The sequence below is a fragment of the Trichoplusia ni genome, chromosome 6 (genome assembly GCF_003590095.1).
Source record: "Trichoplusia ni isolate ovarian cell line Hi5 chromosome 6, tn1, whole genome shotgun sequence".
Lineage (NCBI taxonomy): Eukaryota > Metazoa > Arthropoda > Insecta > Lepidoptera > Noctuidae > Trichoplusia > Trichoplusia ni.
The window spans coordinates 12,605,013-12,620,389 of NC_039483.1; the positions used below are offsets into that span (position 1 = coordinate 12,605,013).

General features: G+C 34.4%; 2 protein-coding genes across 5 annotated transcripts in view; both read left to right on the plus strand.

Annotated features, from left to right (window-relative positions):
* The window catches only part of LOC113495472 (carbohydrate sulfotransferase 11-like), a 602,728-nt gene that overhangs the window by 156,711 nt on the left and 430,640 nt on the right, over positions 1 to 15,377 (plus strand). The gene's annotated exons all lie outside the window — the stretch shown is intronic.
* The window catches only part of LOC113495462 (cAMP-specific 3',5'-cyclic phosphodiesterase), a 301,983-nt gene that overhangs the window by 8,610 nt on the left and 277,996 nt on the right, over positions 1 to 15,377 (plus strand). For all 3 annotated transcript variants that reach the window (XM_026874205.1, XM_026874206.1, XM_026874207.1), the window contains exon 3: positions 822 to 1,260. In XM_026874205.1, the coding sequence (XP_026730006.1) occupies positions 1,172 to 1,260 (89 nt within the window). In that variant the 5' untranslated portion in view covers positions 822 to 1,171. The remainder of the gene's footprint in view (positions 1 to 821; positions 1,261 to 15,377) is intronic.

Sequence of the window (15,377 nt, forward strand, 5' to 3'; positions counted from 1 at the left end):
CATTGTTACTTTGCTGGGAAATAAAACATAAAATCTATGAGACACTTATTGGTACAGTCAACGTTCATTCAGACTTTACCGAAGTCCTTTCATTTTTTGTAGGGCACTACCCTCCGGGTATTTCAATACCAGCAGACTGACTTTCGATTTATATGATTACTTTTTCGCACACTGATTGTATGTGCGCGTATTTTCCAGTCACAGTCGAAATTTGCATAATAAATTATGTTTATCCCCGTCGCTCGAGTTTTATCTTGGTTATATTATTTTCTGGATTGTGGCTGATAACTTTGCTTACTTATTTTAATATAATTCAATTATGGATTCGTTGATGAGCAGGACATAAGCCTTATTTCATATTCTGATCAGGGCTTCAACTCAATTTCTGAAAGGAGATGGAAAAAAACTAAATCCCTCGTCGTAAATCAATCCGTTACGGAAAAAAATGTAAATGAAATTTACTTAACGCGAAACAGAATAGTTGTTTGCTAAAAAGGAATAAGTACATAAATGGTGACTAATATTGGTATTTTAGGAGTGTTGTTAAAGTAACTAGGGAATGCCAAAAAATACATTTAGTATACTAAGTAGATTGAAGTTACTTATTTTCCAAGAAAAGGTCAACTTATTTTTAGAATGTTAATCAAAGAGCTTCATAATACAAAGTGTTTTTGTTGACAAGTAAGGGGGTAAGAAATCAAGGAGTTGGAAGCGGCCCAATCTTATAAATTAATTCTGATTCCGGAAGTCGTCTCTACAGTTAATACCTTCTTTGGCTTTGCTTTAAGTGTTTATTTAGTGCGTTTATTACTTGTTTGCAGTCGCCCCAGAGCCAGTAATAAACTCACCGCGTCCGATCGGTCAACAGTCCCCGCTACCGGGGATCGAAGAGGAGGACGATTCCGACTGGCCCCTCGAAGACGCCACAGACTTGACGATCACCCCCTCCTACAAGAGCACCAGGAGCAGCACCGACACTGCTTACACTTCCTCCAGAAGTTCCGGGAAAAAGCGAAGTTTTGGTAGTCCATCATCAGTGAAGATATGTATATCCGCGGCGGCTAGAAAGTCCAATAAAGCGCGTAAGCGTGGCTCGGGCACGGTCAGCGCGTCGCCGTCGCCTGGGCAGGCCGGCGAGGAAGCTGCGCCGGCGCCGCTGCCGCACGGCAGGATGCAGGCCGAGCAGGGCAGTATCGGGGAGCTGCAGAAGTACCATGGCCGGTACCTCAAGAGCCGACGTCACACCCTCGCCAACGTACGGTGAGTTACCAACAACAGCACTAGTACTCTCGTACTCTGACGTATATTCGTTATCAGGTCGATCATTTGAATCCTACTTCAATGAGTTGTTTGCATAATTAAACGGTGTTTATGAATGTTAATGATACTCAGCTAGCTTAATGATGCCCAATTGTTTATTAAAGGTAGGCTCGTAAATTGAGTTTTATAAACACATAGAGTATATTAAAAGCATTACAGCAATGCAGAAGTTCTTATACATATATTTAAGGACCTTGTTCTTGTAGTAGGTATTATTTTGTTAAGTGTTAATATTGTTTGAACGAAACAATATTTCACTAAACAAAGTAGACCGAAATAGCCATTTTATGGACTTTGTAACAAAATGTATTTCGTATTATGTAGTAATTTGTGTTTCGTTAGGATCTGATAAGCCTACGCGTTTTAAGAGAAATTAGTACTTACACCTAAACAATACATTTTTTGAGTTTTTTTTTACATGTCACCTAGTAGTAGGTACGTAATCCGAAACATCTTTATCAAGTAGAGATAATACTACTGTTACTCATCAAAATGTAGGAATTTCCGGCCTTTAAAAAAATGCCCAAGACTTTTTTTAATCTATAGAGTTATTGTACTTCTTGTAAATGAATTATGCTTAAAAAGTAAACACATGAAAAGGATAGACGTACCATTATGTCGCTTTTTTTCAAAAGAAATCTCTATCAACTGACCAAAAAGAAAAGTGGTTAGTAAATGTCACGGTCTGCCCTTCATGGGCTTCGTGTAACAGTATCCATCAGTTCTGAAATATATTTAGAAGAACAAGAGTAAACCCATTCAGCTGACTCTAATGTGGGATCTATATGCATCCAGACATGCTACGGCTACAACCGATATTTTGAAACAGACAGATACCAAATACGCAACAAATCGTCCTGTTGATTGTTTTAAATATGTATATTCACTGTTTATAATATAAATAAATCGAAAAGAACAACGAAACAATAAAAATGCTAATTTATGGCATGATTTATTTATTTTTGGCCGAAAAAAAAACGTGCAGTCACACAAAGTCACGTGAATTTTTCATTTGAACATTATCATTACAAAGGGTTCGTTAATTTACGTAAAAGTAAATATAACTATAAGTATCTAAAACTTATTTAAATAGTGGGTATATCGGGATGCGTGCCTATATCTTTCGTTAAGCCATCGTTTATTGCTCCCTAACTCTTTTTAAATTAAGCTTAAAGGGGCATTTGCTCGCTGGACCCATGTTTTCACGCAAAGCCTCTTAAAAGACTGGGTTTAGTCTTTGAGAAAGGATAAACCAGTGAATTTCTACTCGTTAGTAGTAGTTTATTACACGTAGCATCTTTTTGGTTTTTTCATTGATATAACCTTCCTCTTCCGAATAGAAAACATTGTTTTGAATCTTTGTTTCATTTTGAGGATGTGGGAAAGGTGATTTTATTATAGTTCAATTTATTTGTAGCACGTTTAAGCAAAAGTTTCTGTGATACGTATCTTGGGTTATATCCCGTTTTAACGACGCCATTTTTTTTTTAATTGTATCTTGCGAAACATAACCTAAGCTAACTGTACTCAGTTCCAAATATTAGTCGAGTAACGAGGAACTAACAGTTCTACTAGTAATACACCATACACTTTTATAACTTTGAATGCCAAATAACCTCTTAAACAATTCATTATACAAAACGTCTTCAACAAGATATTAAAACAACATCTCAAACCGACGCCTAAACGAAACTAATTATTCTATCATCAGCGAAGCAAAAACTTTGTAGCGATAATTACGTAACTCATTTACAAATTAATTATAAAGAATTATCTTTTAATTGCTTAGTACCGGGTGAATAATCAGCTAAATATGTAAGAAACTCTCACGGGTTTCATTGTGCCTACAAGGAAAGGTTATTGCAAATAGAAAAGGTTTACTATGCCTCTTTATATCTTCTACATGTCAACATTAATCACTGTGCAAGTATATACTTCTTGTTTAAATTAGATCTGAATATAAAGATAAGTGGGTATAATTGTGGAGTAATGTACTTTTATTTGATGAAATTTATTATTTTGTTGATGACGTGTCTAATGATGTAGGTGTCTTAGTTAGGTATAAGTATAGTATTTCACAAACTTTTAAAATGTTTTATTTCAACCTTTAAAACACTCATCCAATGCTTTCACACATATAAACGAATCTTGTGTTTTAACTTCTCTTTTACTTAATGGTTTAATAGTTATGTTAAGTAGAAATACGAATTTTAATCTCAAAAGATGATTGTTTACAAATAATGAACCCAATATTTGATAATTGACCGTCTCGTATTTATTTTACTTGTAGAATAATACACCAAATTTTGCTTATTATGGTAAATTCGACAGCTATTTCTAAACCATTCCAAGAAAATTATGCCTCGTTGATTTACGTGAGGGAAATTTTCATTCATTTCATTGTTATGGCTTTACTGCATTAGACCGGTCGTGCCATAAAAGGTATTTACGATTACGTACAATTGACTGGCGAAGATTTAGAAGTGAAACAGAATAAGGAGCTACAAAAGAGAATTGAAGCGCAAAGTATATTACAGTAAATACTGACTATATAACCTCTTTTATTGAAAATACAATATTACTCATTCTTCGAGTCTTAATATTGTTACAAGCTGAATCACTTAGGTGCTACGTTAGACCGACAAACAGCGTTTGACGACCTTTAATCAATTTACTTACCTCCGCTCCGATGCTGCGCTCCTAGTACATGCGGTGACTTGCAACGTTCCTAACCTCAGTAAAAATCTTGGCTGGAAATAATTTATTTACGAAACTTTGCACATACATTGTATGAAAACATAAATAGCAGTAAAAGAACTTTAGTTCTGGACTTTATTTTTCATGGCGGATTTAGTTACTTCAATACAAATTTCTAATTCTTTAAAGCTTGTCTGTAGCTATGCCAACTTGTTTCAAATTCCATGACCAAACTAATTAGAGAGTATTTACTAATTGGACATACTCCTCCGAACTGTCTTCGCCGGCTTAGTTAAACATACTCATCACGCTCGACAAACTGATTTGCTATAGCCTATATAAATATTAACGCAGATCTTTTGACAATATTATTTTCTTAAGTATTTGTTACACTCTGTAAAAAACGGCTTAGAATAACAGACGTCTTACTTAAATTGAAAACCCGGCGAAGGGCGAGTCGGATTCATGGCACTCAGGGTTTCGTACAAATAAATAAAAGTAAAACTTTTTTAAGAAATGTATCCTATCAAATTTATGTTCCTTCCAAGCGTTGCTTAACTTCGATTTCCATTTTGTATTTGTTATTATAGCAGCATCTAAAAAATAACATATTTTTCAATATCAACTGTTCAGCTATAAAGATTCGCGAGATATAGCCTGGTGACAGACGCAAGCCAATCTCAGTATAAGTTTCTGTTGTTAACTTAATGTATAGAACCGGGTTCGGAACCCTAAAAATGAAGCTGCCTTCGGCCTCAGCTATCGCGCCTTGGACAGTGTTTTCGTATAACTTACTCTTTCAAGACTTAATTTTGTTTGTCAGAGTTCTGGAATAAGCTGTTTCTCTTAAGCGAGTTTCTTATTTCAATGAAGGCATGACTTACAGTACCTACCTACATTTAATATGAGTTGTACCATTTGTGTATTTAATTTTAAATCATAACGTTAATATCATAAAGGCGATTATGAATTTATCTCTTTGTTTGTTTGACGTTATGTTTTGACTCTTTCTTTTCGCCTTTGCATTTTTTTATATATTTTTAAAACACGCGCTAAGTAATTTAATCTTTGTGTCGCGGGGGTTTCATAACGCTGGTTCTACGCGGGGATAGAACCCGTAAATCGACACTTACTGGTTTATTTTTAATATTAGTAAAATTTATTTCATTAAAATTATTAATGAAACATGCATTATTTATCAGTACTTCATAAATAACTATAAAATTATAATGTATGGCAGTACACAGATACATAATGTAACAGAATAAATTGTATTCAGTGAACTAAATTCAATTATTTGTTACATACGTGACGTTCCGCACGAAGTGTTGAATTGGGAGCCAAGACCCATGCGTATTCCATTTTATAGATCAAAACAACAAATAATTGAATCATTCAATTCCTATATTCATAAAATAATTTGTGCTAACGCAAAACACGTTATTGATGTTGGAAAGGTATCGTTTTGTAACTAAATAGATTTTACGTCCCATGACATATAGTATTAATTTGGTCTGACAATTCCATTCCAATCATTTAAAAAAAAAACATTCACAATATCAGACAGTCATACTATATTGTTTTGAAATTATAATAATAATTATGAAATTGTTTGCCTCGCGGCTACTGTTCACTATCGTGAAATTACTGGTATCTACGTTAAATACTAGTAACAATGTTTAGTTTCGGCAAGAGAGCCAAGTCTATGCGAGTTTACTATAAGATCATTTTTACCCTTCATTGATATCTAATTACGACTTAAATCATTTGAAATATTTTATCAAAAACATCTCTATTTGTTTACTATCACACTTTATTATATTTAGATAAACAGATAATATTAATACCTCGGAATAAAATTATCTAACGATTACATTTTGTAGGACACAGGATTAACTACTTAATGTTTTGTTGATTGTACCAAATTCGGTGTGTGTGGTCTTATCTTCGTATATCAAACGAATTTTGTTCCTGTTTCTTATGCGTAACTGTAATCATAATTTTAGGAAGTTTTAGAACAGTGTTCCAAAACTATTTTAATGGATAAAACGGCAGCGGTCTCTATCCTCTCCTCAGGTTAAAATATAGAGATAATGTTCTACGCCGTATAGGTACTGCACGCGTATAGTGAATTACATCACGTTATGTGACGTAGCAGTTCTAAACTAAACTACACAATTAACTTTTTTTCAATTCAGCCTATCGAGGTTAACTGTTAGACATAAGCCTCTTGCAAATCGCGCCATAACACTCCTTGTTCCGCTTTCCGCATCCAGTCCAAGCCAGCTGCCTTTCTTCGTAATAAATTGCGAAACTTTATTTTTCATCGCCAAAAAAATAATTTTGGATACATCAAATTATACGTTCAAAACAAACATAAAGAAAAAAAATACATTATGGTCTTCACCAAGTAAAATTGAGGATAAACGAACCAGGAAGTCGTACCAATGGATCGTATTAACTCTCATATAATATTGAAGTGTATTAGGTAGACCGGTCAAGCTTCAACAACACCTACGGGCACCATAAATGATTCATTGCCGGCCGATTGATTTTATGTCAGCCTTACAGACGTATGGTACCATTTACTCCAAAACAATTCCAATACGGATCGCATGCTATATTTAAACCGTTGTAATAAATGGAGTAGGATCGCGCTGGTAATCTTTCCTTAATGACGCCGTTCGACGCAGCTTCAGTTTCAGAACACGGTTGCTTTTTTTTGCTCGGTTTTCTTTGACATTTACTTTGATGCCTTTTAAAAGCATTTGTATAAGCGATACAGCGATTTTTTATAGCGGATTATAAATAGAAGGTTTCGTCTATAATCGTGTGAGTTACCGAGATGTTTTGACTTTGTAAAATGTTAACTATTGGATCTATTTTTGGCAGTATTTGCTCTTATTTAGAGATTTATATGAAATCTTTTGAATAGAGGCAAAATCTGCTATTATATCATCGTCATCATCATAGTACGGTTTCATCAAAATATTTAAAGGAAAACAACTCTACAAGACTTACACTGTCCATAAATGCAGTTTTCTTCTCAAGGCCTTCCGTATCGATTGTTATTATATATATATCTCTCTCCTACCGTTACATAAGATGAATATTAAATATTATGCTGACATTTAAATGCGTATGCAAACAGTTGTAAATTTATCACATTACTCAAAGACTATTTGAGTAATGGTGTTTAGTCTGGCGTTTCTATATAATTATGATTATTGTTGAACAGTTCAGGTTTATTATAAGATCAAACTCCTAGATTTAAAATTTGTTGTAATTAGTGACCGTTTGTGAGTACGTTGAATTTCGTTCCTATTTGTTTCAATTTGTTTCTTTCCTTTATTTTTATTTCATTTATATGCATATAGGTATAATTCAACTATTGTAATTTGTGTTATTTCATTAAAATAATATTTCACATTATTTACATATCACGAATATTTGTGTAACAGTATTATCAAATTGTTTATCGTGTACGTATACATACGGTATCATACAGTTTAGTCGGTCACCGGTAGACTCGTAGCAATTGCCCCATTTGTCATTTCCGTGAGCTGAATATCGGCCAGTTTGAATATTACCGATGTATCAAGAGATCCAAAATTGATACTACGTCAGCTTTGTAGTCCGAATGATCTATAAACGTTTGTTTTAGAGATCAACGTCCCATCTCGTATGCGATACTTCAGTATATTTCAATTGTTAATTAGCTTTTTATTAAGAAATATGAAAAAATATCTAAGATTCATAAATATAATGTTCAGTTAAAATAGACTGGGAATTCTAGAGGACGTATAATAAAATTATCTATTCATCAGGACTCTCAGTTAGAGATAAATGTTTTCTCTAGATAAATACTGTCACGCTGAGTAGAAAAAAATCGCAATGCTTGCTGCTCACCAAAGCGCATTTAGTTTTTAAATTTCTTAAAAGCCTTAATTCAGTGACGATTTGCTAGTCAAAAACCTTTTGCGATAGGCATAAAGATACAATACTCATAATACGGCCCAATTGTAAACTAGATGATCGACCGTAAATTGAAAGTTATGACATTTCTTATGCGCACTTTAATGCTTTCAGAAAATAAACACATCTCGCCGGATGTAATAAAGCAATTTAAAATTTGTGTAAACATTGCAAGATGCTTGTATCCATATAACAAAATTACCATAAATCGTTTAATACTGTTTACAAGAGTGGTTTAATAGCGTGCATTATTTCACCCTTGTTTTTGTAACGATGAAACTCAATTTGGAAATGGCTGCCCCGATCTCAATGCTTAATCGAATCACTTGAAACAAAAATGAATATTGTTTTTATTTACGATACAATTTTTTCAATAATAGTCGACGAATGAGTCCATTTCCATTTATATAAAGTATAATTACGTGAAAAAGTGTCACAATATGCTAATGTATCGTCTATTTATGTTGAGTACAATAATCTTCCACATTAACACGCAAGAATAAAAATAACTGTAATTTACCAAAACACACAGTGTTATTTTTATTGCGGTCACAATGTTAGACCAACAACTGAATAAAACATGTAATATGCTATATCTTTAGCATATAAACTAGTTATATATAGTATGCAGATTCTTAACGTTTATGTTTTATCGTTACGATGGTAAACATTTTTGAAGTGTTCTCTGTATTAAAGATTATGCTTTTTATAAGTATATTATAAAACATATTTGTTTGCTGACTATTCTTTGTACCAAAAATTTCATTCATGCATTTATAGCTAAACAATCATTAAGCATTGCAGAGCGGTTGAAAGCGCTGAAAGCTCTGCTAGGTACGATTATTTGTTTTTAAAGAAAAAGACTAAACATCGCCTGTTGGGAATTGTTGTGCTCAGGGGCTTGGTCATAAAAGCGGCATGAAGGACGTCCGCCGTGCTTACACAGCTCCGCCGCAGGTTTCCGCTGCAGGCCTCGGCTCAAAGCGTCTTGCATGCCGTATGAATGACCGGCGACATCGTGTTCGCCGACTTACCCGCATCAAAGTCCATATGACTCTTTGATGTCGCGTTGTCATACAGAAAATCGCTTTGCCAGCGTTCACGTCGCATCCGATTCTCGATAAAACGACTGTAGGGCTTAAAACAATAAAGACTCAGACAAACTGTGACAAGAGCAAGAATTCTGCCTTCCGAAAGAAATAAAATTTACAGCTCAAACTGATCTCGGAAATGTTACGGGAAAAGTGTAATTTCCCTGAAGAGACGAGGTGCTGTAAAAGAACAGAGCACTTTCATTTGTGAATGATAGTTCATTAGGTGTCGGGGCGTGACTAATGATGTCAGCTCCATACACTAGAAACAACTAAGGTTCCATTTACTAAAGTGCTTATTAAACTTCCAGAACCAGGCGCCTTATGTGAAAAGTCTTCGTCTAAAATTCTTTACGTGCAGTGTCCCCTCGCTAATAACTTAATGGAGTCCGTTATGAAAAGCCCGGTCGCGGTCTGAAACAAAACAAATGTACGTGCCTATTTTTAATATTTCATGATGCGAACGATGCTTTTTCTAGCGGACTTTTGTTCTTTTTCTCGAAGTCACTCGCTTTTTAATGAAACGCACGTCGTAAGCGGGGGAACGGATACGGTAGCCTTTCAAAGGAATTGTGGGAGAGAGCATAATATATATGTATCGGAGTGCTCTTAGCGTATCGAGTGGATGAGTCTCCACATTTCCGCGGCAGACTCGCTTGGCTTGCATGTCTAGTGTAACATATGATGCCGTTTACGAGTTCGTACCTACTCTCGAAACGTTTGTGACTCACAGCCGCAGATAAACGTTTGTAAACAAAGTTCATGATTAAAAATAGAGTGTTTTGATGTTGTAAATATTTGTAGAGAATTTAAGCTACATTCGAAATGGATCGCGTGTAAAACTGCTTACGAGGTACCTATACAAAGTCAACTTGAACAAATCATATATTTTCTAATAGCATAGCTATATTTATAAATGTTTAGTGGTAACTGGATAGTGGACTTGGTAACATTAGCAATTATTCGTGTACTGTGCGGTCTAGGACAGAACGGGATGATCCAAATGGTATTTACGAAATGTCAACATAAATCTTTGCTTTTACGATCATCGTCGATAAAAAGTGAAAAAGAATTAGTGATTATTTCAGGCGTACAAAACTAGAACTATTTTATGCGTTTTCTTTATCAGGATAATCAATTTCGTAATTTCCTGTTTCTCAGACAAACGTAGACGATTTTACCTACATTTCTACAGCAATTTCAAAAGCTCACGTAAAATATTTGTTCTGCGGAAAGGTCACCAACAACTAGATTTCGTAGACATCTGACTACTTCCAGATAAAAGTATACAAATGCATAAAATTGTATATTTACATACCGCAGTACATTTGCGGTATAAATTGCATTTGAATACACAACTGTGTTCTTCGTACAGCCCGGGCTTAGTATTGACATGGGCTCTTCGTGAATTGTACGGTACTCGCTTGTTTTGTTTGGAACATCTATTGTTAGTGTCGGTCATTGACGTATGTCAGGTTTATTCCATTCATAAAATGAAATACAGTAGCCAACTACAACACTATTCACCGCATTGTAACACCAATTACCGACCGGAAAATCTGTTTTACCGACTAATATAATACTGATTGTTGTTTTGAAATAAATAGTACGTTAAACCTTTTACGAATGTTCTAATTGCATTTCCCAAGCTAAAATGGCCCCGTTTTATATTATGTAGGCCAGAGAATACTGTTTTAGATTTAGTTTCGCTGTGGAGTAGAAGATACGATATTGCCGCTGTCATTCTGTCACCACTGTAATGAATGAGCCTGCTTTTATGTCAGCGAGCCTATTTAGCTAATAACAGTGCATTTGAAATGATTTTACAGTAATTAAGGCTGCAAATACGACTCTAGTAAATTGTATTTGGTTCTCCAAGAAGAATAAATATAGAATATCGAATTTAAATATCTGATTTTTTGAGATTTTGTTCCCTTAGTTAACGTCGCGAGTTTTCACTCGCTAGTCGAATGAACGCAGTTACAGCAGTTGTTACAGACAATCAGAAGTATGACGTACGGGCAATTGAGTTGCGAAGGTCAGATGACAGTCAGGTTGATCAAACTCGCGATGGCTCGAGGGAGGTATGGACTGCACGACACTATCATTGAGGAATTCCCTTAGTTTAGTTTGCATATATCGTACGAGAAGACATAGAAATTAACATTGTTATAATACGTATAATAATAATACTAAATCATAATCAATAATAAAAAGTGGCCGTAATCAATTGATCGTGGAATTTCGAAAACTGTTCTAAAATTTCCAAATTTAACTTGCAAATTTCGTACTTACCGCAGTGTTCGTTAAGTAATAGATATAATAGGTAAGGAACCCTTCTCCAAACCAACACGTCATGGTAAACAATTTGTAAACGCCCTGTATTCCGACATGACTCGTGAAATTCAAACCCTTTGTCAGTTACCTTATTTGTAAAAGTGTTTTTTGCATTTATTTAAATGTTTGTAAAAATAACTAGAGAATTGGTGGAAATCAATTCATTATTCTTACATCATATAAAGTCTTAGGCATCACAGGAAAATCTAATTCAACATAATGTACAAATAATAAAAATTATAATACGTGTACATTATAAACCTAGAAAGTTTATTTTATTTCTTACCTTTAAATGGAATCCTAAAGAAAAGAGAATGTAAAAGCCACAAAGTTCATTAATAGTTATTCGTAACAATGCAATAACGCTCATATTTTGCATTTCATGAAACTAAACACTCATAAACTTCATCCGCTAGATGGAAAAGTTTTTCCTTGTAAAAATGAGGTTATACAGCAAAGTTGGAAAACAAGTGACGTGCTTAGTTTTGCTCAAAAGGTCTATTCGGATATTCGAAGGATATCTATTCGGCTGCCGAGACGACAGTTTGTGTGTATTTAATTGACTATTACTTACCTTTTTTGTATGAAAAGAGGTATAAATAGGGCAAATGATCCCCTCTTTGGAACGTTTTCAGCCGTTGGACGTTTATTGGATTAGCCCGTGGCTCGTGTAGCAGAATGTATTTTTTGACATTGAAAGGATTTTTGGGATTTATTTAAGGTATACAATATTATACCTTAATATTGCTTTATGAAGCGGAGATAAGGTCGATTGTCGAAACTAGATGAGATGATCCTCGTATGATTAGATTCGAAACTACCTTTACAATAAATGTTATGACGTATATTATACTTTGATAAAAGACGACCAGCAACGCAACGTTTAATATATTGCACGAGGGAGTCGTAACTTTCAATTGCAGGCGTCTTAATATGATTGATATTATGTTTCTAACCGGTATACAACCAAAGAACTAGACGAAAGCGAAATTTACTACTACGAATCCGCGAGATCAGATTGAATGGCATATAGCTGAATGTCAGACATTAAATTAAATTCTTATAACTTATACTCTCAATTAACAAGGCCTCTGCGAGTGAATCATGTGATGGGGATATCGAAATACCTATTAACATGTTCGCGAGTTAGGGAAATTTAATTTACGCGTTTCAAGCCGTATAGATTGCCAGTCTCTTTTTAAGCTAGCATTTCATTGCCTACTATGAAAAGTAGAGAGACTATTCACTGTTCAGTTAGCACCGTACTGGGAAATACATTCGAAAAGATTGAAGTATCCGCGGTCTGTTTCCAAGTTATTCGCTTTGGAAAGCACAATGTTGGAAGTAATTACTTGGGGCCGACGTGAGACGAATATGTAGCGACTAGGGTGGTTGGCTTTCAGGTGTTCAGTTGTAATTGAATTATTACCGCAAATAAATTATAAACAGAATAAACGCAATGTGAATACATAAGTGTGGTGTTTTCAGTTGAAATTAATTTCCTTTATGCAAAGTAGGAAAATAAAACGACGGCAGTATGAGCTGACTTCTAAATTGTCTGAGCTGTCTTGACGTAAATATAACTTATTGGTACTTTCTTGATATATAAGTATATCAGTATATCAATATTTAATATTTTCAGATATTCAGTAATATATATTAATGTGTTATTCAAACGTGGGAATGATCCGACATTATGTTGTCGCATAAAAAGTATTATGTTTAATAGGCGAGTTTTCAGGCTAATAGCCATTCTTGGTATCCCTTGTTCGGCAGATTTACGATGTACTAAACCACAAGCGTTCCAATTCGCCGCCATTTTTCTTTCACCGACAATATTAAAATTTATTCGAATTAAGCGGATTGAGGGATTTACGCATAATATATACCAGATTTGAAAGCATTGACACCCATTTTGAGGATTTCTTTGTTTAAAAATGCATCATTTTCCTTTTTATAACTCCGATTTGTGAAAGATATTAACTGAGTCTGCGAAATTAAATGTGCTTTGAACAGACTTCGAGACCATTCAGAAAATATTACTTAATGCTTTCAATGAAGTCATATCTTTCGATACCCTTATCCCATTAAGACGTATTACTTCACTCAAAAAGTTTTGTACAGCATGATGCCTATAAACAACATTGTGTCTAAAAGATAAAGTGATGGTATCAAAGGAAAAGGGCCTTTCTTTATAATACTTAAGTTACCTGAATGTGACAAACACTTATGGATCGCTCTCAGACGGCGTACTTGGGTCTAACGCAGATTGCTCTAGGGACAGATATACTAAGTACCTAACGTCTTGGATAATTCAAGTAATATCATATAATATCAGTCCTTTGAAAGAATGTTTATAACTTGATCACTGTTTCTTTTAATAGGTATATGTTACCCCTTCCTCTACGACCTCATTTTCTTTTAAGTTCAACAATAGTAGTATCAAACTCATAGATATTTATGTAAAATGTATTCTAAGAAATGTTGTACCGACTGCCTTGTTAGCCCCGTGGTTGCAAACGCGGATGTCGAGCTGTCTGAGAAATCGTTACCGGATTTCATGTTTAAGAAATTCTTCGCGCAACATCAAAGTAAGTTCTACGTAGTTCTCTATTTTATAAATGACAATAGAACCGCCCTCTACGCGGAACTTGGATAGTACGAAAGAGTCAAGTCTTGTTTTAAATATGGAGTCAAAGAAAATTAACGAATTGTATATTAATGCATTTGTTTTAATGTCCTATTTATACATATATTGTCCCAGGATATATTATTTGACTGAGTTATGTGAAAGATTTTGTTTAAGTTCACCAAGCTTTAAGGAAAACAAGTAGTAACGAGTGCAATTTGATTGATCGATTCAAGGCCACGTTAGAAGTAATACCTATCGTATGTACTAGAGCGTCGTATGTGCCGTATTATATCAGTGAAATTGCATAGAGGTATGTTTGGTGCGCGTAAGTTACCATCTATGAGGAATCTATAAGGACGTATTGCTATGGTTAAAACACTTTGTACAAGTATAATAAAGTAGGTCAAGACTTGTTCGAATAGTTCTTATAAGCGTGATAATATAAAAAGTAGAACATCTAGAGAAATGTCCTTATTACAGACCGTTAAGCATTTTAAAAAGCGATTTAGCATCTCATACTTACGAAGACTCATGACTATGTATGGAGTCTGAATAACTTAAGAGTGGAAACGTATTTTACGATTTGGTTTTCTGCAGTTTCTTTATTTCAATCGGTATTTTGATATTTACGCCACACGTCCGCATACTATTCGTGCAGTCTAATTGTAAAATTTGAGGGAAGTTTCCTTATCAACACTCAGTGTTTCATTGCTATTTACAGAAGATAGCCTACACATGTTTGTATTAAGGTATAGCACTCATTAGGCTAATAAATAGCCACGCATGCAATAAGCTTCCCTTTGTGTTTCCTCATACTCTCAGCAGTCACAGCTCAACGTTGTCAGTTCATTATGCAAACAGGTTATTTGTAAAAAGCCTCCATTGTTCTGAGTTATCGTTGTTCTACTCATAGCCAAATGTTATGTCAGGAGACAGTTTTAAAAAGCTGCTATTCCGGGCATAACCAATTTCGTTATAAACGTTTTTGTAAGTCAACTTTTAATCCAGCCTTTGTTAGAAATTTAATTGTAAGCCGAAATGTCAGCGAATTTTGACGGCAGAAATAAAAGCTAAGTCAGGTTTAATTAATTGTATATTGAAATACGTACGTTCAACATATTTCAGTTTTCTGTGACACAAATAAGAGGATCAAACGTTTTACAAACAATTAAATTAACATCGCAAAATGAAGTATTTTGTTGAATATTTTATTAATATATTTGTTAGACAAAATGGGGGTTCATTAAATGATAAATTGTGCTTCAAAATATTATTATATTTTTTTCGGAGAAATGTAAGTTCTGTATTAAACTATTGGAATAATT